This window comes from Pleurodeles waltl, chromosome 9, assembly GCF_031143425.1.
Source record: "Pleurodeles waltl isolate 20211129_DDA chromosome 9, aPleWal1.hap1.20221129, whole genome shotgun sequence".
In the NCBI taxonomy this organism is placed as follows: domain Eukaryota; kingdom Metazoa; phylum Chordata; class Amphibia; order Caudata; family Salamandridae; genus Pleurodeles; species Pleurodeles waltl.
Genome location: NC_090448.1, coordinates 981510856 through 981537435, shown reverse-complemented (window position 1 = coordinate 981537435; position 26580 = coordinate 981510856). Strand labels below are relative to the sequence as shown.

Sequence of the window (26580 nt, the reverse complement as noted above, 5' to 3'; positions counted from 1 at the left end):
GGACTAGATGCTATACTTGGAAGAGCGAGGTGAGCTATATTGTTAATGATACGCTTCTGGTGTATGATGCGATTATGTATGTTGTTTTTCTTCGCATAAATAAAACTGGGGGGGGGAAACCCTCTCCTCATAGTGACTCAATTCCATCTGAAGCCCAGTGCTTGATGTTAGCATTCTTCCAGCCAAACATGCTAGCCTTCAATTAATCTGCATTCATTGCCAATTTTCGTCATCAATAAATCGGTGTAAAACAGTCCGTGCCCTTGAAAGAGCTAGGGATGTCTGATTAAAGGTTAATGTATCGCCGGCATACAGCAAGCATGGCAAAGAATAGTACCAAAGCTTAGGGACAAGTATTGGCTTGATAACCATATTCTCCATGACTGGCACTTTGGGGACGTAAAATCAGGAGTTCAAAACGCATCCACTCTTTCTGCATCTGATTGGTTTGATTTTTTCGAAACTGCTGGCCCACTTCCTCACTCAAAATGTACCCTTTTGTTAGAGTACACACCCTGTATTGCCTGGGGAAGTCCCACACTGAAATACTTGCTCCTAGACAGGGTCCCTATCCAGTGGAACCGGAAATGGCGAAATCCAAGCTGGGAGAATGCCAGGATATTATCCTGCATGTAGAAGCCAAGTAACGCATCATTATTTTGTTAGTTTTCGCATCGCTCCCAAAACAGCTGACCGTATGCTATAGCATCTGAATCTTGAAATTTTATTAACCAGTAATTGGCTACACAGGCCAAATAGGCTCTTTGTGTATGGGGTGCAGGATTTTGCCTCTCCGGGGCTCTGAAATAAATACTATGTCGTGTTTTAACTTTTTTATAGTGGAGTATTTGGTGTTAAACTACTGTAGTGACCAGTGACATCTCTAAAGAGACAGACACAGACACAAATACCCCCCACACACACGCAGACTGTTTAGATCTGACTTTGCATATATGTGTGCATAAATATTTGTTTATGCATAGTTAGATAGTGGCACCCATGCATACAAAGTCAGATTTGAACATTAAGCAAAAAGCACTGCAATGGAGGGTGCTTGGGCAAATTAATTTGGCCGAGTGCATTGTCTGTTATTTCTTTTTCGCCTCCTAGCAAGTTCGGCAACAATGGTAGTGGTGTGGAATTTGGGGGGAGCAGGACAAATAAAGCTAAGGCACAGACCCCTCACTGCCCGGCCCCCTCTAGAGACACCACTGGTGATGACTTTGTTTTAGCCCATGAACACTTACACATCCATGCCAGGGTCGCTGAGTACATTAGCTATCAACCAGTCAATGCTGTGAGAATTTCGTTTACGAAACGCTGATCCTACTCGATTTTGCATTCAAACAAATGCGTTGATATGACTGGGTAAACATTTACCAAAGCAAATGGTTAAAGTGCTGTAGCATAAAGGATGATGGTCATTTAAAATCGATCACAGCATGGCTCCTATTCAATCAAAGTTAAACTTGCCCACTGCCATGCAAAGGCATTATTTTCAGTTTTTGGAACACTGTAGTGTAGGACATTTTGAGAAGTCACTTGCAGTATGCAATCCTCCCCGCGGTGCAGTTAACAAGGGACGCTAGCAGACAGCATGGCAGTGGCCAGCCAGCACAGGGCCATCACAAGGAGGAAGCAGACAGGACTGTTTGCTCCAGTCCCTGCTGTTTGAGTTGCCCGACCCGTCACTGCTAAGTTTATCGCAAAAGCCCAGCCTCCTTTTGTGCTTTATTCATTACGACAGACAACGTAGGTCTTCGCTAGATGGTGCCATATAATGGAGCTTCCTCGAAGCGTGTTCCACGGCATTCTTTTCAGTGACTTGCTTATGCAGCAGAGGGGGGGCGATTTCCCATCACTCATCTGAACAGGTAGGGAGATCACTGCATTTCCCTTCATTCATCTTCAAAAGACTTCCCATCACTGTTTACTACTTAAACCATCTTTAAACGAAGAAGCCAGTCATTTGTTATCACCTGTCTGCACAGAAAGTGACATCACTACATTTGCCTTCATTTATCTGCACAAACAATGACAACACTTCCTGTGTTCTCCTTACCCCAGTAAACTCCTCAGGGCATCCCCAGCTGAATGTAGTAGACAAAGACAAGCAAGGGCCTTGTCTATTCAGGGCTGTTCGGGCCAGGAAGGGCCTTAGGCCACAAACCCTGTTCCAGTGAAGCTAAAGAGGTAAGATATAATCATGTACCTTACCCAGTACTCTGTATTGCCAGTCACCACAATCACTTCCAGACCATGATAACACAAACACTGATGTAGCATCCTCACAATATATAGACCAAACCTTGTACATATCCCACCAACTGCCACACACTCTCAAATTATAGAATACCAATTCCTACTCGTGTTCAGTAAAGCATGCTTTGCAGTACTCCACGCCCCATATATTGTAGACCACCTCACAATTGTGACCCCCTCTTCATCACAGAAGCATGGGTCACCCCACATCCTCACACATCCTAGTCGTCCTTCTGACAGGCTCAGCATTTATTGTATGTACCACACACATAAGAAGGGAAGATGTCCTGCTGTTGTCCATAAGTCCTGCACCCTCGGCAGGTGAGTGACCCTCACCTCTTTGGAGTTTCTGGAATAATATTTCCCCCTCTCTGCAACTTAGACCACCCCCTTACAATTCATGTGCTGGCCTCCTGGGCAGAACAAGGACTTCATTGATGTATTCTCTGCTGTCCTTGTCACCTCATTGATCTAACACACCCACAACACCCTCGTTGTTATCTTCAACCTCCCAGACAACACATGCTAAAAAAAATACAGCAAGAGACATCCTCGTCATCCTCATTGAGACACTCAACATGGTGTAACACAGCCAATGCACTCCTAAGGCCACAGGCTCTACATCTTATTTTCAACAACACCAGCAATCCAATCTAATGCAAACTACCTATACTCCTGGACAGGACCAGCCACCTTGCCATTCCTTTCTCCATGCTCAGCATTCTACCAACAAACCGAAGTCGACCCAGACTAGAAGACCAAAACCTTTAGATCCTTAAAAAACTTCTCCATCAACAGCCTAATGCATGAACCAATTTCACACCCAGCCAACTCCATGTTTGATGCCAACACCCTTCTTAATGTCTTCAGGCTTTTCTCGGAAAACCACGTGAACATCCACACTCCAATGAAAACAATTGGGTGCAAGTCAAACCCTTCAGTACCCTGGTATTCTAAAGACCTCACTGACAAACACTCCATTTGCAGACTAGAAAGAAAATGTAAGAAAACAGAAATCCTGATGACTTCACAATACTGAAGTCCCCTTGTGCAACATGGACACAGCTCATCACATCAGCCAAAGCAAAGTACTATACCAACACCATTGATGAAGCCACAAACAGAAGCAGAACACTTTTCAAGGCAATTAAGAATTGCCTCAATCCACTGCCTCACCCTCCAGTCCCACTCTCCACAAACAAGTGCAATGCTAACAAACTCTTCTTTCCTGAAAAAATAAGGAAAATCAGCACTGCAACACCACCAACTTTATTTCTGTTCTAACACCTTCCCTTTCTCATAGAATCCCACAGTGGTCATCCTTCAAAGCTCTGTCTCTCATTAACTCTCACTGACGTCTTCAGCTCGCTCAAAGCCACTTCCAATGAAGTCTGTGCTTCCCACACTTACGACATCTTCACAGAAACTCTCAAGACCGGCGAGTCCACACACTTCTATAAACTTACCTTAGACCCTGGGGGCCTTGCCGGCTAGAGACCTATCATTCACCTATCATTCATTGGCACGGTCACTGAAAAAGGAGTCTATGTTCAACTCCAACATCACATCAATGCTTAGCATCTCATACATGACTACCAGTCTTTTTTCAGATCACCCACCAGCACAGAGACCATTACATTGCACATTGTAGATGATTCCCTCTTGTCAACAGATGGAGATGGCCTCTGCCTTCTGATCATGCTGGACCTCTCAGCTACCTTTGACACAGTTAACCATCCAACCCTCATTCACACCCTGGGTTCTTGATTGGTATTCATTGACAAAGACCTTCAGTGGTGCTTCTCCTATCTTTTTAAGCAACCCCAGCTTGTTCACATGGACACCAGGTCCCAAAAGATTCCTATATGATAGCGACTGCTAGCTGCAGATTCCTTACCTTAGAATTAACCCCAAGTGTCAGACTGAACCTGGAAGTTTTTTATGAGCAGTACCCCTGCAAGGCAGTTGGTGGTGGTGTTTGGCTCCACGTGGTGTAATCGGCGGCATCTGCACCAGAAGTGACATGTGTGGTGCCTATATGTGCCACCCCAGCACGCTAACTTCAGTTCTTTTCTTTCCATGCCAGTCAGCTTAGATCCAGAGAAAGCTACCCCCCCAGTGATTTTTTGACTGCCTTTTTTTTTGTCAAAGGTTTTTGACACTTTTCTCCTGGTTTGGCAGGGATGTCAAAGAAGAAGGCTGGTTTCAAGCGCTGCAGTGCCTGTCACCTGCAGATGACGGTGACTGACCTGTACCACATTTGTCTTTGGTGCCTTGAGTGCAACTATGAGGCCAAGATCTGCATTGATTGTTGCGTCATGCGCCCTAAAGCCTGAGGGAGCGATCCCTCAAGCTCCTTGCACTCGATGTACAACGCTTCGACAGCCTTGATCCCGGTTGAGAGGAAGATCCTAGGATCGGTTGCAGAGCCACAGATCTTCGTCCCAGTCCAAGCCATCCCACTTCGGTAAGTCCTACAAGAAGAAGATGAGCAAGAAATCAAAGAGGTCTTTGACTTCACCCCTCCATTGAAGTAATTAGTTGAGACACAGGAGCTTTGTCACTAGAGGCCTGGCCCTGCTGTTAGTCCTGCGCTTGGGCTGTCTCAACACCTCCGTGAGTTTCCGGGAGCTGGAGCAACCTCCACCAAACTCTGCGAGTTCTGTGAGGCTAGGCACCTCATATTTATGGAGCCCGTCCCTGCTGGAGTGCCTTTGGGCCTGAGGGTTCGGGACTGACTGGCTGACAGTCTGTACTTGGTGCCAGTCAGGCCCCTTGGATCCACAAATGGACCTGGATTGGCACAGGTCATGCGACTATGATTTTCTCTGACACCGGCCCCTCTGTCAGAGCCCTCCGGCGGTGTCATCCCCATTCTTATCCCCAACTCCGACATGTAACCTGGAGGGCATCACCTAACACCGACCCTGCTGCTGACCAGAGGCATTTTTTCCAGGCCAGAGCCTGAGCCCTAGTGCTACGGGGTAGGACTTGGGAAAGATTAGCAGGGTCCGCTGGACCCTGAAAAATACCGACCTTTTAGAAACTGCTATGGACTGGTGTGAGGAAGTGGCGGATACCAATAGAATGGACATCTCCCTAGATAATGGCTTTGTCTCTCCTACTGTGGCTATGGAGGAGGGAGTTACATTTGATATTGTGGTGAGGTGGGTGGCCGAGGTCCTGGACCTTCAGTTTCCCTCCGTGGCTAACAAGACTATCGTCTTGACTGATGTGCTTCAACCCATCTAATGAAGCCCTCATGGATGTCTTGCTCTGGCCTGGTCCAAGCCCTGTGCAGGGTCTCTAGTGAACAGGACAACTGCCCGCCACCCTCTTCCCCCCCCCCAGGGGGCCCCTTTTTTCTCATGCAAAATCCCACCAGAGAGAGCTTGGTGGTCCAAGCCTCCACTTCAAGAGTAAATCCTGGCGCGTTGACTACTACCCCACCGGTTAGGGAATCTAAAACACTGTACTCCTTGGGTAAAGAAATGTTTCATTACACCAACCTGGCATTGCCATGTGTGAACACTGCATGCTCTTTGGACCATTACTCCCATTCCCAGGTTCTGCCTATAATCCCAGAGGGGGCACGCTATGGCTAATTGAAGGGACACAGCTAAGTTCACATTTCAATGTGGGCTAAACACAACCAAATCAACAGGCAGAGTGGTTTCTTCGTGGTATGTTTTATGGTGTCATGCCTGACTGAGGACAACTAGCTTTCCAAGGAATGTTCTAGCTTTGCTTTTGGACTCTCCGTTTGATGATTCCTGTCTCTTCGTAGACAAGGTGGGTTAAGCGCTGGAGCACTTCAAGAACAGCAGAGCTTGGACCAGGTCCTTGGGCATATCCATGGCCCACTGTCAACCTCATTCCAACGTTCACTTTATTCGTGGCCAGAGAGGGCTTCCAGCCATGTCTCTACGCACCCAGCCACCATGGCCCGCAAGCTTCGCAGCCCCTGTGTGGCTGAGTATGCGGCACCCACAGAACTCGTGGGTCAGGCAGCCAGAGGTCGGCCCAATACACCACCCCCGGAAGCCACAGCCTCCAAGCTCCTTTAGTTTGCCCTTCAACCATCATGGGCAACCAGTGGTCAGCAGGATGCACCATCACCTGTACCACTGGAGGTCAATAACATCAGACTTCAGGTTGTCCAAAGGGGCTACTCTCTCCCTTTTGGGACTTCCCCTCCTTCCATTCCTCCCTCTTAAGACAGGCTGGTGGAGGACCATCTCTCCTTACTCTGCCAGGAAGTGGCATCTCTCTTGACCAAGGGAGCCTTAGAGAGAGTGCTGGCATCATAAATGGGTTGTGGCTGCTACTTCCGCTACTTTCTGGTGCCCAAGAAGGACAGCGTGCTTCGTCCTACTCCAGACCTGTGGCCTCTCAATTTCTTTCTGAAAAATGTAGAAATTCAGAATGCTCAAGCTCATACAAGTCCTGTCTGCCTTTGGCACTGGGAGCCTGGATGGTAGCGTTGGACTTGCAGGATGCATACTTCTGCATCCTGCCTGCCCACACACATTATATGCAGTTCACAGTAGGTCACGAGCAATTTCAGTTTACTGTGCTCCCTTTGGCCTTACCAGCACCCTTCAGGTGTTCACCAAGGTGATGGCGGTGGTTGCAGCTCCTCTGCAGAGATCAGCCTTCCCCTATCTTGATGACTGGCTGTTGAAGGTGGGCTTATCGCAGGCAGTAGTCTCCCACCTCCAGACTACGGCAGAACTCCTGCACTTGCTGGTGTTCACTATCAACGTGCAGAAGTCACACCTGACCCCTTCTCAGACGCTCCCTTTCATCAGAGCTGTTCTAATGGCTACATCTGCCTGTGGATTCCTTACTTTTTGAATATCCCAATGCGCCAGCATTCCACAGAAACTTTTCTTCTTAGCTCTCCCTTGTCGACGAGGACGTCACAATGTCTTTGGCTCCGCATATGGCTCCGCATTATGTCATTGGAGCCATAAGAGGCACTTGTCAGCCTGCTTACTTCGGTTCCGTAGTTACCTGTTGGCAACATTGTCTCATGAAGAATTGCGCTACGCTGTCCTAGGAAGCAATGTGTCTCTGCCTAGGAATTCTGGTTTCAAGCCCTGCAGAGAGTGTGAGGGTCTGATGTCAATCACTCATCCCCACGAGGACTGTCATTGGTGTCTCAGCTCAGACCACTATGTCGACACCTGTTCTTCATGCCAGAAGATTAATTTGAAAGGAAAGGGAGGGGAAGCTATTCATTGCCAAGGCTAGAAAGGAGAAGAAAGGTTGTTGAAAATCTCAACCTCGTTCAGAATTGCCATTTCCTCACTCCTCGAAGTCATCCGAGAGGAAACATAAGAAGGAGCGGCGTCATAGTTCCTGATTCCATTCTTCGAAAGTTACGTGTGCATTGTCAGTGTCTCCACGTCTGAGGTTGCATAACAGGTCTCTGGCACAATCCCCAGCCTGGGTTTGCCTTCGAGTCCTGCGGTGCCTCCGACTTCGCCTGGGCATCCTGATCTGAAGCCAGAAGTGGTTCCTCCTCCTGCTCTTCCTCCACCTCTGTGTCAGGAGCAGGAGTATCCCGATTTCCCTGCAACTAGGACCGATCCTACCACTTCTTTAAATGTGATATACAGCATTTTCAGAAGGGCGGTGACTCCATCTGGTGCCCCTGCAGGCCCCAGGGTCCCGATGTTGTATTCGCTGGGAGGCTTCCTGGTGCAGTATCAGCAAGTGCTGTTCCTGCCATTTATGCTGATGGCCCCGGTACCCGGCCCTCCTCCAGCACCCAGGATAGTGACTCTTTTGCCTGTTGAGGCTTGGCAGGAGTCACCGGCGCTGGTTGCGCTCTCTCTGACGTAGGACGGCTCAGTTTTGGCATCACATTGAGCGGCTCTTGTTCCCGTTGGCTTTCCTGCACTGGTGTTGGAGTCACCGGGACCGTTATTGATGGGCCGTTATTGATGGCGCCAGTACAGTCTTCTCCAGTGACATTGCTGAAGACGAGGCACAGATCTCAAAGGGAAGCAAAGTGGCTTCTGGAGAAGGAGCAATATTTTTTTGCGCAACAAAATTCTGCTGCGGAGAAAGGGGAAATAGTGTCTCTAGATCCAGAGTTTGAGGGTCTGGAAGTCGCAAGTAGCTTAGACACTTCTCCTGAATGGCAGTTGATGTCACCAAAAGGCATTCCTCCACCTGAGGACACATCTTAACATGGATGATAAGGAGGGCGGCAGAGATGCTGGAGTTGTCCCTTCCTTCAACTGAACTTAAGTCCAATTGTAGGAAGTTATTTCTCTGTATAGTGCATTAAAATGAAGTATACTGTGTAGAGAGTCCAGTGGATCCCCAATTAGTATTGCAGAGGCAAAAGTAGATAGGACTAATGCTCTATTTGTGGTAGTCTGGGTGAGCAGTTAGGCTTATCAGAGGGTAGTGCTAGGCATTTGTTGTATTCACAGAGGTAATAAATGAGATACACACTCAGAGTAAATCTGAAACCAATTCAGAAAAATGACAGTTCATTTTGTATATGTTTCAAACCTAAGAATTTCGTAATCAGGTAAGTAGACTTTTAAGCATAAATACTATGCAGTTTCTCTCAGTGTTATCCTATGGAGGAAAACAATGTTCAGCAAACACAGGGTTAACAACGACTTACAAAGACAATCTCGGGGAGTTAAGGTAAGTACTGGGAACTGATCAGAACCACACCAACAGGTCACACTGGGCGGCACTAGGGAGGCCAGGTGCAGAGGTGCAGTAAGACGTTGGGTGACGAATGGTTTCCTATGGGAGTTTGGTCCTCGTGAAGGCAGGCTCTGGCTAGGAAGCCAGTCAGGGACAACAAGCAAATAAGTAGTAGATTTGGGGTGCTCGGGGGCATAGGTGCTCCTTTGGTCCTCTTCTCCTTTTCCCATCCAGGAGCACTCGCAGTCAGGAGTCCTATGTATTGAGGCTGCAGGCATTGTTAGGGAGTACAGCACGGGTGGACCCATTGTGGACTCGTGCTCTTAGGAGCAGGGGAATGTCTTTGGCACTGATGACCCACCTCAGCAGGGGTCATGGGCGCAGTAGTTGTTGGAGATGTCGGATTTTCTCTCTTCACAAGCCTGAGGGAGAGGGGGCCTGCGTGCAGTACTGCAGACATCTCGCAAGTCTCTGGGCAGCTGGGGACCCACATTGGCACATCTGGTTGGCTTTACCTCGGTTTGTGGACGTCGGGTGATGTGGTCACTTTTGGTGTTGAGTTTCTGGGATTCCAGCAGCTGCAGAGTCTTTTCTTTGTAGTTTCTTATTGCTGGGCAAATCCGCTGGTCCCGGGAGACTTGAGTCTTTATTGAAGGCTGTACGAGTTCACTTTGTGTTCAATATCCTTTTGAGGTCAGCAGGTGGGCCGGAGGGGCTGGTTCCTGGTCAGCGGCTGCTTCTTTTCCTCTTCTGCTGGTGCAACTCTTCTTTGCCCGGGTCTTCTTAGGTTGTCACAATCTGAGTTCTAAAGGTCAGGGGTGCTACCTAAATACTCAATTTAGGGGTGTTACACGGAGTGCCAGGCGGTAGCCAGTGGGTTGATCACCTTTACGGTGACTAAACCCTTCCTATGACCACTTCCGCTGGGAAGTGGGCATAACCCTAATGCTCTAATTCCTTCCAAGCAAAATGGAGGAATTTGAAAAGTAATATTCACTTCAGCTCATCCACCTTAGGGGAGGGACTGGCATGAAGTGGGCACTCCTCCTAATTTAACTAATTTTCCCACCTGTGCTGCTGCCAAAAGTGGGGTCAGGACTGGGGTTGTGTGTGGGGGGGGGGGGGGTGTTGGTCATCTCCACCAACTCGTAATGACTAATTTCCAGCAGTGCATTTAAAATGGCTTTCCTGTGCACTTACTATGTCTCAGAATCTACAGAGACATAGCAGGGGCATATCTGCTATCTGCTCATGCATATATGCCCTCACATGTGCCTGGATGCACCCGGACTTAGGGGTGACCTACACCTGCCACATACAGTGTTAGGGGACCTGGCACACAGAGGTGTGTGACAGGTCGTGCTTTCAATTTTGGAAGCACCTTGTCATGCAGCCTGCAGTGCAGTCTGCATAAGGTTGGTGTTGGGTGCCTCAGAGTGGCACAAGTTCTGCTGCAGCTCTGAGGGCCCTCTTCAGGACCCACGCCAGGGGTACCATTTACTACAGACTTACAGGGGGCTGAAGGGCCTGGTCACTTGGAGATCAAGTGACCAGGTGTCCTGTTTTAGGGAAGGGACACTGGCACTGGGGACCTGGTTAGCAGGAACCCAGTGCACTTCAGTCGAAGTTGCATCTGAAAACCAGGAAAAAAGTGTTTGGGGGGTTACCAGAACCCAGCTTCGTACACCAATTTACTTACGAAAGGATATGTATATGTAAAGACTACTTTTATTGTAGGAATAATTAGCATCTTTACAGTATTTGCTGAAGTATTGCGTTCTTCTTCCTTGGGTTCGAAGCCTTTACCGTCTTTTAATGAGGCTTGTCTGAGCTTGTTGTGGCCGTCTGGCAAAAGCCTATGTTAGCAACTTTAGTATCTAGATCCATAGCAAGAAGGTACAAGCCTGCTCCGGTTGATCCCTTGTTCTTAACCACTCATCCTTCACCTGAGAGTTTATTGGTACAGGTTTCTTATTCATCCAAGTTGACTTCTGGGTCTTTTCCCACTTCCCAAGTGGACAGGGAGTCAAAGAAAATGAAGCAGTCTACAAAAAAAGTTTTTTCTTCTGGAAGTCAACTAACGAAACCTTTTTGTTGGGACGATATATACATGCTTTGATGGAGTCAGCCAAGACAGTAACCCCAAAGCTGCTGGAGGATGTTCAAGGGAATTTTCGAGACTACTGAACAGTAGTCCGGCTCCTGCATGATAGGTCATTTATTCGGGCCTGGATTTGGTTGATTCCATGGCTAGAGCAATGGGGACTTCTGTCGCTACTAGGAGGCACATATGGTTAGGAGGTACTGGATTCTCACCAGACATGCAAGCCACCCAGATGGATTTGCTTTTTGATGGGTCACGATTGTTTAGTGCAAAAGCTGATTCTGCCTTGGAGAGATTCGAGGACAGTAATGCGACAGCACGGACTTTGGGCCTACAATCGTAGACTAGAGAATACAGGCAGTTTCAGAGGTTCCGGGGGTTTGGCTGGAACTACTCCTTTCCTGGCAGACAGCAGTACCAACAGCAGCAGCCATCCAATCCACTCTAAAGGAGTTATAGAGAGCGAGACAATGGTAGACAACGTGGAGCCACCCATCAGTCATCCTTCTCCTCTTCCTCCCCAGCCAGCATCACAGGAAAGCAGCCCTAGTTTCAACATCTTGGAGCATGCTTTGCCGGTAGGAGGACAGTTGTCCCATTTTATACCACAATGGAGGTCCATAACATCGGACCTGTGGGTTTTGAGTATAGTAGAAAATGGGTACGCCCTACCCTTTTAGATACCTCTCGCAACATTTCCTCCTCAACAAAGGCTTTGTTCCGAGGAGCATTGTCTGCTCCTGCAGCACAAAGTTCAAACCATACTTCAAAAGAGTGCAGTAAAGTTGGCTCCAGAGCAGGAGAGGGGTCAAGGACGCTAACCCCAGTACTTCCTGATTCCCCAAAAAGAAAGGCTGTTTGCATCCGAACCTAGACCTCAGCTTTCTTAATTTTTTCCTCAAGCAGGAAAAATGCATAATGCTGACCCTGCCACAGGTGCTTTTTATGCTTGACAAGGAAGACTGAATGGTATCAATTGATTTGCAAGATATGTATTTTCACATCACCATTCACACAGGAAGTATCTCTAATCCTGCAGCAGAAAGTTCAAACCCTACTTCAAAAAAGCACAGTAAAGTTGGCTCCAGAGCAGGAGAGGGGTCAGGGATGCTAACCCCAGTACTTCCTGATTCCCAAAAAGGAAGGCCGTTTGTGTCCGAACCTAGACCTCAGGTTTCTGAATTGTTTCCTCAAGGGGAAAAAATACAAAATGCTGACCCTGCCACAGGTGCTTTTTACGCTTGACAAGGAAGACTGGATGGTATCAATCGATTTGCAAGATATGTATTGTCACATCACCATTCGCACAGGAAGTATCTCTGCTTCACAGTGGAATCTCAACATTAGCAGTTTGCAGTTCTTCCATTTGGTCTTACTTACGTACCTTGAGTCTTCACAAAGGTGATGGCAGTGGTCACAGCACATCTCAGAAGGTGGGGAATATTGGTATTCCTTTTCCTGGACAATTTGCGGCCCAAAGCCAAATCTCCAGAGTTGGTGCTGTGTCACTGGCATTTGACAACTCAGTTGTACAACCTGGGCTTTTCCATCATCGGGCCTAAATCTCACTTAGAGCCCTCTCAGCGCACCCTGTTCATAGGGGCAGTACTGGACACTGCGGTTAATCATGTCTACCCTCCTCCTCAGAGGATTTTGGACATTTAGGCTATGATTCTGATGTTTCAGAATGGAGCAAAATGTTTGCAGTCCTGAAGGGCTTGCTCCTGCAAGGTCTGATAGCCTTCTGCATTCTGTTGGTCACCCATGCATGCTGGCCCATGAGGGCCCTCCAGTGGTGCCTCAGCAGGCAGTGATTTCAATACAATAGGGTTTGCAAGGAGTCGGTCAGTATCTCCAGATAAAATGCAGCGGATCTTCAATGGTGGGGTGTGTCCTGCAATCTGTCTCAAGGTAAGCTGTTTTGCCCTCCACCTCCGGTGGCCACAGTGATCACAGATGCCTCCCCTTTTGGGTCTGCAGCTCATCTGGTGGATCTGGAGATCAAAGGACTCTAGCCTCCAGAAGAAAGGTTGTTTCATAGCAATCTGCTGTAATTGCGAGCAACACATCTGGCTCTCAAGGCCTTCATCCCTTCTATTTGGGGTCAGTGTGCAGATATTAACAGGCAATACTACTTCAATGTTGATATACCAACAAACAGGGAGGAGAGAGGGGTTGTATCTTCTCTGCAGAGAAGCTCTACTACTCTAGCCCTAGGCTCAGGGTCATCAGATTTGTAGCATCGCAAAACACTTGGAGGAGTCCTGAACATGCGTGCAGACAGTCTGTCGACATTTTTCAGCCGATCACGAGTGGAGTCTCCATCCAGAAGTGGTACTTCACATCTTCTGGCTATGAGGGATGCCTTAGATAGACCTTTTTGCCACTCAGGAGAACACACACTGCCCGTCATTCTGCAGCCGCCAGTATCCGATGCAGGGGCGTGTTTCAGTTGGACTGGGGCTCCAAGCTGCTTTATCCATTTCCTTTCACACCCTTGATCATAGGGAAGATCTCCTCTCGCAGTCACAGGTTCTACACCCCCAACTACACCTACATGCTCAGAGATTAAATGGGGTAACCTGAGTTCTTTTTCTCTTCCAGCTGATGTGGTGGATGTTATTTTATTTGACCAGGCGACACTCCACCAAGTCCATTTATGCCAAAAGATGGGCTTGGTTTGTAAAGTGGTGTGAGAAAAATTCTTTAGATCCTTTAAGGGCCTATTTGTTTGATATTTTGTTTTTTGTGCTTTCCTTGGCACAGCAGGGCTTTGCGGTTGCAACAGTTAAGTGCTACTTGTCTCCCCTTTTGGCACCTCTTTGTTTGCCCGATCAACCGTCTCTGTTTAAGTCCTCTATAATGTTAAGGTTTATTATGGGACTTACTAACAAGTATCGCCCCACTGATTTCATTATGCCTTAGAGGGATCTTAATTTCATTCTTACTTATCTTATGTATTCTCCATTTGAACCGTTGCATAGATGTCCTTTAAGATTGCTCACTTTTAAGACAGTTTTCATGGTTGGTATAATGTCTGCTAAAAGCGTTAGTGAGTTGAAGGCCCTTAGTATTAAGCCTCCCTTCACGGCTTGCTACGCAGACAAGTTGGTGTTAAGAACCAGGGCTGCTTTCCTGCAGAAGGTGGTTATCCCCCTTCCACTTGGGCCAGTTTGTCACCCTTCCTACTTTCTACCCTCCTCCACATCCATCTAAAGTAGAGGAAAGGCTTAATTGTTTGGACCTGAAAATGGCTGCCAGCTGTTCAAGCTTTTTGTTGGCTAGGTTGACAAGATCAGAGGAAAGGTGATCCTCAAAAGTACTTTGTCAAGATGGTTCATTCTTTGCATTAAAATCTGCTACGCCATGGCTCACAAAGAACCCCCAGAAGGTATTCATGCTCATTCCACTAGAGCTAAGTCTTCTACTTCTGGTTTAGCTAGAGGTGTCCTTGTAGTTGACATCTGTAAAGCGGCAAATTGGGCCTACCTCCACACTTATGTGAAGCACTATTGCTTAGACTCTGAGGTGAGGAGGGACAGTCATTTTGCCTGTTCTGTTTTACAAGATTTTGTAGTATGTGCAGATAAGCACCCACCTCCGAGTGTGGGACTGCTTTTGGATTCTGTTCAAAAGGTGAGGAATCCAAAGATAGATGTATCCATTAGAAGAACAAGTTACTTACCTTCTGTAATGCTTTTTCTGGTGGATACAGTATCTAGTTGTGTATTGCTCACTGACTCATCCACCTCCTCATTGTTTGTCTGAATAAGTCAGAAAGAAATCTGTTTGTATATTATGTATGTATTTTTTATTTAATGTGCACATTATTGGTGTATATATGTAGCTTGCGATATGTTGTTGCATTTGTGATGTTGGTTTCACCCATTCGCCTCAAAGGCATGAAAAAAGTGGGTAGAAACTGACATCAGAACACTGACAAGGGCCTGTTATGCCTCTGATGACCTCATGTGAAGTCACGTGCAGAACCATGTAAATTGTGACACCATTGTTAACGTGGTAGAGCTATGAATAAAAGTTTCCATGGAATGCTGACGCTTTGGGATATTCAAAAGGTGAGGAATCCACAGGTAGATACTGTATCCACCAGAAAAAGCATTACTGAAGGTAAGTAACTTGTTCTTCTAGACACAGTGTATTTTCAGACTTATACTCCCAAACAGCGAGTCCAGGATATTTAGTCTATGATACATATGTTTAAGCCTCTATCCGGGGTTTCGGTGAGCCTGACTCTGAGGCTCCTGGGCCTCGTGGCCTCCTGCATTCTGCTTGTGACAAATGCCCCCTGGCATATGTGGGCTTTGTAGTTGGATCCGAAGTTTCAGTGGGCGCAGCATCAGTGGACTCTCTCCAACGTGATCCAGACCTCGAAGGGTACTGCAAAAGATCTGCAGTGGTGGTTAACAAATCACAACAAGGGTCAGCGGCAGACCCCTCTCACTTCCCCAACCAGATCTGCCCGTAGTGACAGATGCATCACTCCTGGACTAGAGTGGCCATCTGAGAGAGGTGGAGATCAGAGGCCTCTGGTCTCCGGCTGAATGTGGGCTCCACATCAACTTGTCTTTCTACCTTCCATCAAGGGAAGGCTAGTGCAGGTGTTCATTGACAACACCACCGCAGTGTGGTACTGCAAGGCGGGGTGTGTTCGTGGACCTTTTGTCTAGAGGTCTTGCATCTCCGGACATGGCTGGAACATCTTAGCTTTTTCTTGGTGGTTCAATATCTGGCAGGCCTTCTGAACGCCAGGATGGACAAACTCAGCCAAAGTTGCCTTGCAGATCACAAATTGCGTCTCCATCCAGATATCTTCTTCAACAGTTGAGAGAGCCTTGGTTAGATATCTTTGCCACTGGTGGGAACGTGCAATATCACCACTTATGCACGATGGAATTTCCAAGGCGGCTATCGCCCGGAGAAGTTTTCATCTCGAGTGGAACTCTGGCCTCCTGTACGACTTTCTGCCAATCGTACTCTTGCCCAGAGTTCTCATGAAGATCAGGAAACACCGAGTCCATGTCATCTTTGTGGCTCCAGACTGGGCCCAAAGAGTTTGGTGTCTCAAGCTTTTGAGCATGGCCATTGGTCCTCCAATCATGCTGTCACTTCAGGAGGATCTTTTATTACTGCCTCAGGGGAGTACTCTCTACCCAAACCTGTCAACTCTTTGTCTTCTTGTGAGGAGAGCAGCGACATTTGATAACTTTTGACCTTCCGCCCGAAGTCTGTAATGTCATCTTGGTAGCCAGGCATCCCTGCACTTAACCCTCTTTCTCAGGTCATTCTCTTTATTTTCCTGCTTGCACAGCAGGACTCTGCTTTGAGCACCTTAAAAGGTTATTTTTCTGCCATCTCAGCATTCGGCTGTTGCTTTATCAGCCATCCCTTTTCAAGTCCCCTATTCTACGTAGGTTTTTGAAAGGCCTTCAACATTTGTTCCCTCCTTCATTATGCCTCAGTGGGACCTAAAGTTAGTTCTGACTTTCCTGATGTGGGCTCCTTTTGAGCTGCTTCACAACTGTTCTCTCAGGCTTCTAACTATCAAGGCGGCCTTTCTGATGGCCATAACATCTGCCTGAAGGGTCAATGAGCACCAGACTTTATCATCTAAGCCCCCATACCTCAACATCTTCCCAGGCAAGCTGGTCCTTCACAGTAGAGCTTTCTTCCTACCAAAGGTGGTCAATTTCTTTCATGTAGGCCAGTCCATCACTGCCTTCCTTTGATGCTCTGCCTTATCCCTGTAAAGAAGAGGTACGACTCCACCTACTTGACCCAAAAAGAGCTCTGTTGTTGTTGTACCTTGACCACACTAAAGAGCTGTGGCTGGGTAAACAACTCTTCTTGGGGTGTGTTGGAGCCCATAAATGGAAGGCAGGACAGAAACACACTATCTCCCAGTGGAATGTATTCTGTATCAGAATCTGCTATTCATTGGCCAAGCAGCAACCCCCTGAGGGTTTAAGTGCTCGGAGCCAAGAGCCATGGCAGTGACCACTGCGTTAGCACGCAGAGTTATGGCTCGGGACATCTGCCAGGCAGCAACGTGGGCATCTCCGCACACTTTTACCAAGCACTATTGCCTGGACAGTCGGATCTGTAGAGATGGGCACTTTGCCAGTTTGGTGTTGCAGGACATTTTAGTGTGACCCACCTACAGGGAGTTATTGCTTGGGTATCTAGTCTAAGGCAAGGAATCTGTAGCTTGAAGTCTCTATCAGATAAACAAATTGCGTCCCTTCGGTAACGCCTTATTTGGTAGAAGCTCTATCTAGTTGCAGATTCCTTAACGACCCACCCATCCTCCATGCTTTCCAAACAGATTTCTAGGGATAGGGTGGTTTCCCTTTCAGGGCCCTACTTTTCCACATCAGTGGTCAGTCTTCTTCGTGTGTTCTGTGCTCCTGGCATGGAAAGTCATGGAGAGAAACCAACATCAGCGTGCTGGTTTGGCGTCTATATAGGCACCGCACACGTCACTTCTGGTGCAGACGACATCACGCAGGCCCACATTATACCACCTACAGACATGCAAGAGTACTGTTCATAAAAAAAAATTAGGATCCAGACTGATGCCTGGGGATAATACTAGATAAGAGCTTCTTACAGATAAGGCATTACCAAAGGCAAGTAACTTTTTCATCACCTGCGAGGAACCCCGGGTTCCATACCGTTTGCTATCAACTTCACCCCTTACACGGAGACCCTGGGACTTCTACTCACAGATAACCACATCAAGGTTCACCAGTATGATGACGATACACAAATTTATCTGAAAGTCTCCTCTACTGCAGCCATCCCATAGCTCAAACTCTAAATGCGCCTCATTCAAATCTGGATGTCCGCCGCCTAACTGAAGCTCAGTTCAACCATGACAGAATTCCTGCTTTTTGCCAAAAACAACAAGCAAGAAATAGTGCAAACTTGGCTCAATGACATAAACCTTGATCAAATGCCAAGTCACTTGGATTTACCTTGGACAGAAACTGCACGGTCAAGGAACACATTGCCAAAAAACACACAGACAGCTTGGGAGCATTTTTCCTTTCTAAGAAAAGTAAAACGTTTTCTTCTAGAAAGAGACTTCAGAATTGCTGTTCAGGCCCCTCATACACTTGCACCTGGGTGGTGTTAACGCCATTCTGTGGTCTTCTGGACTCCACATTTATACCCCATAAGGGCATCCTACACACCGTATACTACGTATCATTTAGGCTCGGCAGAAAAATGATCACATCGTCCTCATCGTAATGGACCTGCGTTGGCTCCCCTTCCTGTGCTACATCATCTTCATAACCAGCTACGTCATGTACAGAGCCATCGTGACTAGCATCCTGGCTTATCTTGCGAACCTGCTTACCATCTCTATTGGCTTTGGATTGCCTGCAGCCAAGCCATAATCAGACTGGAGACTAAGAACTGAAAAAAACAAGACAGTAGACCTTTTCCATCTTTGCACTTGGGATCTAGAGCAAAATTCTGGTATCCATGAGGACCACCCCAGCGCTACTCCAATTTGGGAAATAGTTGAAGTCACTTCTCTTTAAACAACACTGCATCACATTGTAGTAACAATCCAATAACCATCTACCACTAGTATCACTCATTCACTTTATGCTTGCCTTTGACCCTGTACAGCTCCCCGCTGCCCTTTGGCCCAGTGTGTAGACCTAGTTCTTCTACAAGTACAACATACAAATATGCATGCATACATACTAACATTAGTGAATGGGACCCACAAACGCATCTACCAGGCAGTGGACCAGTGCACAGGGAACTGCTCTGGTGCTAGGTGGTGTTTTTTGTGTACTATAATACGAGTATGCGGGGCGGAGGAGTGGCAGAGAAACCTTGAAAAGAACGTGTGTTTGCCTCACAGGGAACTGTCCCGGTAGCTAAATCTCAAGGTATTCCTAAAAGGGGGCAGTATGTGGAAGGGCTCCGAAACTACCCTGTTGTTGCTAGGTGTCTGACTTTACACACCCCTACTCTTAAGTTCATAAGTTGAGAATCAGATGCAATATTCCTGAATATATTTAAAAAGTGTTTCCTTCGGACCTCAAACAGGACTTCTGCCATGTCACTAGGAACATTCAGCAGAGCAGATACAGGACTGCCTTTCTAATTTCTAAATAAAGCAGAGCTTCCACTTTTATTATTGTTGAGGCAACAGGCAGAGGGGAAGCTCTTACCTCTACCCAGCTGGAGGCATTCAAAGGAATTTGCTTGCATCGTGGACGAAGTAAATAAAGGCTCTTGCTTCTTTTGGTGCAGTTAAGACACACTGTGGAAGTACTGAATGGGGCACTACTTGTCCACATACATCTTCTGCCCATTCCAAACTAAAAGTCATCTGTAGAGTTGGAACCCCCATCTTAGTCTGGCAATTCATCGCCTCCTTTAAAGTAGTTTAAAAAAAAAATCAGGCCAATAGCCCACTTATCTTCCACTCAACTGAGAACTTTTGAGTTACTCATTCTAAATGTAAAAACTACAGTCGTAGATTCTTTAAAATGAGAAGTTAGGCTGAGCCCTTCATGTTCCTTCTCCATTTCCCTCTGCTCAGTGTCCCTCCACCTCTTTGCATTCACTCTCCCTCTTACACCCTCTTTGTTCTATTTTGTGCTTCCTTTTCCTTACTTTCTTGCTTTATTTTGAGCAGTTATTGGTAGATCTGTCGATTTTTCTTCTTTGCCATGATCTAGAGAGATCACTTTATCACTTTTCTTATTCATCTGTACAGGGGTGCGGACAATGAGCTATGGCCAGGAGATGGAGATATGGGGATGAGCGCATACAGTATGGTGACAGGAGTCAATCCACAGCACAAGTATCAACCTACACCGAGTAGCTATCAGCTCCAGTACGCCGTGCAACAGCTCGAGCTGCAGCGGCTTCAGGCGCGGCAATTCTCGGAGCAAAGCCGAACCCGGCATCAGGTAAGCTGATGTTCAAGACTGCTAGCACCAAGGGAACTAACAAGGGCTTAACCACCCGTGTAGCCTTCAACAGGCCTTATTTTGTGTTCATTGTATCACTTTATTACAAGACTGTGTATTTTATGCCCTCATTAGGTGCCACCAAAAACAGCCACCAACCGGTTAGCCACACTCTGAAAAAAAATCACTGTGATAGTGACATGAGTGACGTATGTCAAACGAGGGAAAAGGGAATTATCCAGCTACTATAACTAGCTTTCTCTGTCTCTCTGTCTGTCTATCTATCTATCTTTCTATCTAACCACGTACCTGCCTGCCTACATGTGGTACGTAAGGAGTAACTGCGATATGGTCCAATATTGCCATCAAGGATTCCAAAGTTCGAGTTGTTTGAAAATGTCGCTAGAACCCAGAGATGGCAAAATAAACCATATTACATGTTACCCTATTGTATTTTAATGCCCATGGGAGAGGGGAGGCATAGGAGGGGATGGACGTGGCATTACAACCAGAGAAGCTGACTTTAGGTTCTAGTCTGTGATTTAAAAAAAAAAAGTGACCTTGATAATGTAACTAGTGCTCATGTAAGGTGCTCCAATACGGTCAACTTTGTGATACACAAAGCCGGAAAAAATATTCAAGGTGGAGCAAGACGAACAAAACAAAAGGCAGTGGGGAGGAAGGGTGCCTGTGGGGGGACAGGTAGCAAGATAGAGAGCTGGGTGCAGCCTGTCAGCGCAGGAGAAGGGTCCTATGCATGTTCAAGGGATTAACAGGTAGGCTACTGAGGAACTAAACACATCTGCCGCCAGCTAGCCTGTTGCTCACCCTCCTTGTATTGTTTCAGCGCAGATGCAATAAAAGTGGGATCAGCCTCACTTTGCGATAGAATGACAATTTGTGCAGGCACTTTTGTGAAAATGTTGATATCCTTGAGGGGTCTGCTTTGTGGTAGTTAGCTTAAAAAAGCTGTTTTCTTGAGAGCGCTGCTAATAATGAGCAGTAATTGGAATTAGAATGTTTCAGTTTTATTTACTTGTCTTGAATAAATTTGTAATGAAACAATGGACAGTAGTGAGGGGCAGTGGTACTGTGAGCTTTCCTGACAAGAGCGTTTACTACCTAATTATAATTCTCCGTTGGGGGAACTCCATTAGGTAAGCATAAACATTTAATAGTACCACCCTCATGCGGGATCACAGAGCACTTTTAAAAATAAAAATAAACACTTTTCTCTAGAATAGCCAATTTGTTAATTTTACAGATAGAACACTTTTATCAGTTAATTAAAGCATGTATTGGTCAACTTTAGATTAATTTTCTTTAAAAAAAAAAAATAGTGGCCAATTCACATTTTGAAAGGACACGGAATAATGTGGCAATAAATTCTTTCACAAACCTTTTTTTAAAGAAAAGTGAGAGCAGAGGATGGCATTGTAGGGTGATAGGCTGAAGCCTAAAGACACTGGAAAAAGTCACCCCTCCTTTTAGGGAGCACATACCTCCAGTATCCCACTATGCCCGGTCAGTGACAGTTTATAGGAAGATGGCTCTTTATATAGTGGACCAAATTGAGGTACACTGTGCAAAGAGTCCAAGCAATCCCCAGAGGTATCACAGAGGCACAAATTACATCCCAAGTGCTCTCTTTTTGGGTGGTGTGGTCGAGCAGTTAGGCATATCAGAGGGTAGTGCTAAGCATGTAAGGCACACTCGTGCAGTAAGTGAGACACACATTAAATAAGGAAATCCGATACCAATTGATAAAAATAACACATATTGTTATATAAATTTAGGTACCAAGTTCACCGGAATCACGTGAGTACTTTCTGAGTGATGAATTTCTATAGTTTTCAAAAGTCGACACTTAATGCATTTCCAGGAAGCTGCAATACAATCCTATGGAGGAAAACAAAGACAGCAATCCAGGTAGAGTACAACGACTTACGGGACCAATCTCCTGGACGTAAGGGGGTTTTGGGGCATGGTCCAAGACAACATCAATAGGTCACCTCGGGGAACTCTGGTGCGTCCAGGTGCAGAGATGTGTTACAGTGTTAGGTGTCTTATTCAAGTCTATGGGGATCGGCAGGGATGGAATGGAAGGACATTCCAGGGGAACCCACAGGGGCTTGACTCTTGAAGTCCTCGGGCACATGGGGAAACCGTCAGCCCCCTTCTCCCGGGCTGTAGGGTGCGGGTGCAGGGGTGTTTTCTGGCGTCAGGTCCAGCACTGAAGTCCCTCGCGTTACAGATGGGCCCACAGAAACACACTGCAGGTGTGGACTGGGGATCCAGTCCAACCCAGCCTGCAAGTGGGCCTAGGTCTCACGAGGTAGGGAGATGTGGGGACACCCTTTAATCTCCTCTTCTGGGTCCGGGGCGGACAGTTGCAGAGGTGTGCTAGGGCATCAGGTTTTGCCTCTTGGCCACTCGCAGTTGCAGGGGGGGCTGCAGATATAGTCTGCAGACGTCATTGTGAAGTCCACAGTGGCTGAGCACAGTGTGGGCTTCTCTTCTGGAGGGCCTGGGGACCACGCTGACACCCTTGGCCCACTTCAACATGGGCTAGGCGGCTCGGTGTAGTGGTGATGTCCAGTGTTGGGTCTTTGGCAGCCCCAGTCCTCCCAGTTCTTTCTTCGGAGCCTGAAGATGCAGGGGAGCAGCTCCTCTACTCTACTACCTGATTGACAAAGCACTGTCAGCTTTCTCCTTTTATTGGCGGCTGCAGTGCAGGGACAGGTCAATTGCTCCTTGAGGGTCGGGTGCGGCAGGCAGGCTGGCAAGTGTAGCGCCAAGTCAGTCGTGCTTCTCGGTTCTTGGCTTCAGCAGGCTTCTCGTCCACTTCTCCTTCTGTGTCCAGCGAAGATCTGAGGATCTGGTATTAGGTGGTCCCCTATATACTCAATTTAGGGGGCATTAAGGGGAGTGAAGGGTAGTAGCCAATGTGCTACTGGGGTCACTGCACCCTAGATGACCACTTTCTGTGGGGAGTGTGAGATTTCATTTCAGGCTGGCCACCTTAGGGGTGTTCCCAGTTTGGAAGTGTGACACGCCTCATGCATAGCTAATTTTCCCACATGTCCAGGTGCCAGATGGGCCCTTGGGCGGGGGTGGCATCTTCCTCTGAGATCTGCATACCAGAGGCAGTGAGCTTCTTTGAAGCTCCTGCCTTGGAATGCAGGTCATCCTGTGGGAAGAAGGTGGGTAACACCCCAGTCTGGACAGGCTTTTGCTTCTGACCTCTCGAGAGTGGAGACTCTCCCCCTGGGAGGTCAGATTCTTGTCTGTTGGTGGGAGACTGGTCATAACCGGTCAGTGAGCTCACCAGCAGTTGGTGGGTTTTTCAGAGGACACCTCTAAGGTGCCCTCAGAGTGCACGTATTAATGAATCCATCACTGGATTCAGTGAGGGTTGATTAATACAAGATGTTTGATACCAAACATCCCTAGGTTCAGAGAAGCCATTATTTAGTCGGGGGACTCGTAGTGACCAGTGTCCAGCACATGTATTTAAAATGGCTTCCCTGTACACTTACTATGTTTATGAATCGACAAAGACATAGTAGGGGCATATTTGCTCATTCATATATGCTCTCACTTGTAATATGATGCACCCTGCCTTAGGACTGAAGGCCTGCTGTAGGTGTGACCTACAGATATTACAGGCAGTGTTTCAGGGGACATGGCACTCAAGTGTGTGCCATGTCGTGTTTTCAATTTTGAAGCACCTTGTCACGCAGCCTGCAATGGCAGTCTGCATAAGGTTGGTGCTGGGTCTCTCAGGGATGGTAAGAGTTGAGCTGCAGCTCTATGAGGCCATCTTCACTACCCATGCCCTATGTACCAGGGGTACCATTTACTAGAGACTTACAGTTGGATGAAGGGCCTGGTCACTTGGGGATCAAGTGACCAGGTGTCTTGTTTTAGGGAAGGAACACTGGCACAGGGGATCTGTTTAGGAAGAACCCAGTGCATTCCAGTCGAAGTTGCATCTAAAAAACGGGCAAAAAGTGTGAGTGTGTTGGGGGGTATTGCAACTAGAACCCAGCTCCCTACACAGTTACTCCAGTTTTTACCAGCTCATGGCAATAGCATCTTGGAACATTGATCTGTCTTTTTCTGCTTTTTGAAAAACAAAAAAAGCTTTCCAAAGCTTTGTTTAAAGTGTTTATCTCAACTTCTTTGGAAGTCAGCAGTTTTTATTTCCTGTTTCCTGACACATTTGTTCTAATGGAAAATGTCATCTTTATTTGTAAACAGCATTTCTTGTGGTAGGAAAAAGACACAGACTGAGCTTGTACACTTCTGAGCAATCCATTTGAAAATTGATTCTCTCTTGGATTGTTGTCTGCTACCAGAAAGTTAATATATCCTTGCCCGGGAAAACCAAGTCTCATTCTACTAGAGTTAAAGCTGCAACTAACTTTAAGGTATATCCCTAAAACAGAGATTTGTAAGGTGGCTACTTGGCACTCAGTCTGTACATTGAAAAGACACTGTAGGTATAGGGTGTGGCGTAACAGCCTGAGCTGCATACTACAGAGCTAGGAAAACCAGGTTTGAGTCTCTGTGTCTGCCCAACATCCTGTGATTCTTGGCAAATTGCCTAATCTTCTCATGCCTGCAATTCAGTGCCTTGAGTCCCACACGGTTAAATTGCTGCACTTTACAAATCTTGGATTTGTGTATTTATTTATTTATTTGATTCAAATTCCAGAGCTGATGCCCAAGAAACGCAAGCTTCTTTGAGGGCTCATTTTGCGTCTATCGAAATATGTTTTATTCCTTCCATTTCCTGATGCGGGATGAGCTTGCCATCTATTCAGTTCATATAATTATCAGTGGACAACCCCTAAAAGAGAAGGAAAAGTTGCTCACCAGTAATCCTAGTTCTCCTTCAAGGGAATGTCCATTGAAGTAAGAAGCAACCATTCCTCCTCCACTGTGGAAGAATAGAAACTATGAATACATAGTCTGTAGATTCCAAAGTCTCCGATGAAAAAGACTCCAAGCAACTGTCACGGACAGGGCAAGATTGGCACTGGACGTATGTGCTCCCTAAAATGAGCAATGTTGTTTACAAGTCCTTTTTGACGGCAGACTATGCAGGTACATTGCCATCCTTTTTCATTTAAAAAAGGGTTTGAGAAAGAGGTTTTCTTCTCTCTACTCTTCAATCTGATAGAGACTTCTAGCTGCAGGTTCCTTACCTTAGAATAATCTTCAGGCATCAGGCAGTTTCTGGACTTTTTAAGCTGTACCCCTGTGTGTAGGTAGTGTCAGCGTTCTCCATGTCGGAAGTAACGTGCACGGAACCTATAGAGGCACCGCCCCGGCATGCTAACATTAGTTCTCTTCCAGGGGATCCTCATCAATAGTCATAAACACTGAATTTTCCCACCCATGTGCGGGGACCCCGGAGCATAGATAAACACACATACCTCCGCTTCCTTTATGAAGGTCTCTAGTGTATCAGCACTTTTAGGAAGGTACGACCAATCTCTGTGGGACTCTCTCAACAGGTTTGTCGATAAACTGCCTAGGGAAGACAGGCAGGATTTTCAAGAGATCCTGCAAGAAGGAGGCCTAGTAGCCAATCAGGTAATCAGCGCAGTGACGGATGGTTCAGATCTGGCTGCTCACAGATATGCGCATGGTAAATGTGTAAGACACTCATCTTCGCATCGCCTAACAGGTCTCTAACAAGAGGCGCAACATTTAATTTTGAACCTCCCATTCAATGGAAATTCATTATTTGGGGCTCACACAGATGAGGAAATGGCCAAGGTGAAATCAGAACTAGATACACTTAAGGCCATGGGACAGAAAGGTGCAAGGAATACCGTAGAAGGAATAGTCCCTATGATAGACGTCCCTACCAGCAGAGGGTTCAGACCCCTCAATGGACAAAAAGGCAACAGCAAAGACAAGGAAGACCTTTCGACCAGTCCTGAAAAACAACAGGGGAATGTGGTTCCAGCAGGCAAAATCAGTCTGCAATAAAAACATCAGGGAAACAATGAGGACTTGCTCCCCCTAATCCTGTCACCCACTCCAGTGGGGGGAAGTATTATAGATTACATAAACGAGTGGTGATCCATAACAAAAGACAAATGGGTGCCAAATATTGTCACAAATGGGTATTCTTTACTTTTCAAGTCACCTCCTCCACCGGTGCAACCAACAAAAACAGTTTGTCATCACCAGCCTCTCCTGCAGGAAGAGGTTTTCATTCTGCTACAAAAAAGAGCTATCGAGAAAGTTCCACCTTCCCAAAGAGGAAAAGGGGTGTACTCCGGCTATTTCCTGGTATAGAAGAAAGGTCCAGACAAAGCTTTCAGACCCATTTTGGATCTGAGACATCTCAACAAGCACATTTGAAAAGAAAAATTCAGGATGCTTGTCCTTCACCAAATCTTTCCCCAACTATGTCAAGGGGCCTGGATGTGTTCCATAGATATACCGGATGCATATTTTCACATCCTAGTGGCAGTGAAACACCGCAAGTTCCTTTGCTTTGTAGTTGCATCCCAACACTACCAATACAGGGTACCACCCTTTGGGCTAAAATCA

The 26580-nt window shown here is 46.8% G+C and overlaps 1 protein-coding gene across 5 annotated transcripts in view; it reads left to right on the top strand.

The window, feature by feature from the left end:
* The window catches only part of TTLL5 (tubulin tyrosine ligase like 5), an 899574-nt gene that overhangs the window by 683615 nt on the left and 189379 nt on the right, over window positions 1-26580 (top strand). For all 5 annotated transcript variants that reach the window (XM_069208446.1, XM_069208447.1, XM_069208448.1 and 2 more), the window contains one exon: window positions 19809-20004. In XM_069208446.1, the coding sequence (XP_069064547.1) occupies window positions 19809-20004 (196 nt within the window). The remainder of the gene's footprint in view (window positions 1-19808; window positions 20005-26580) is intronic.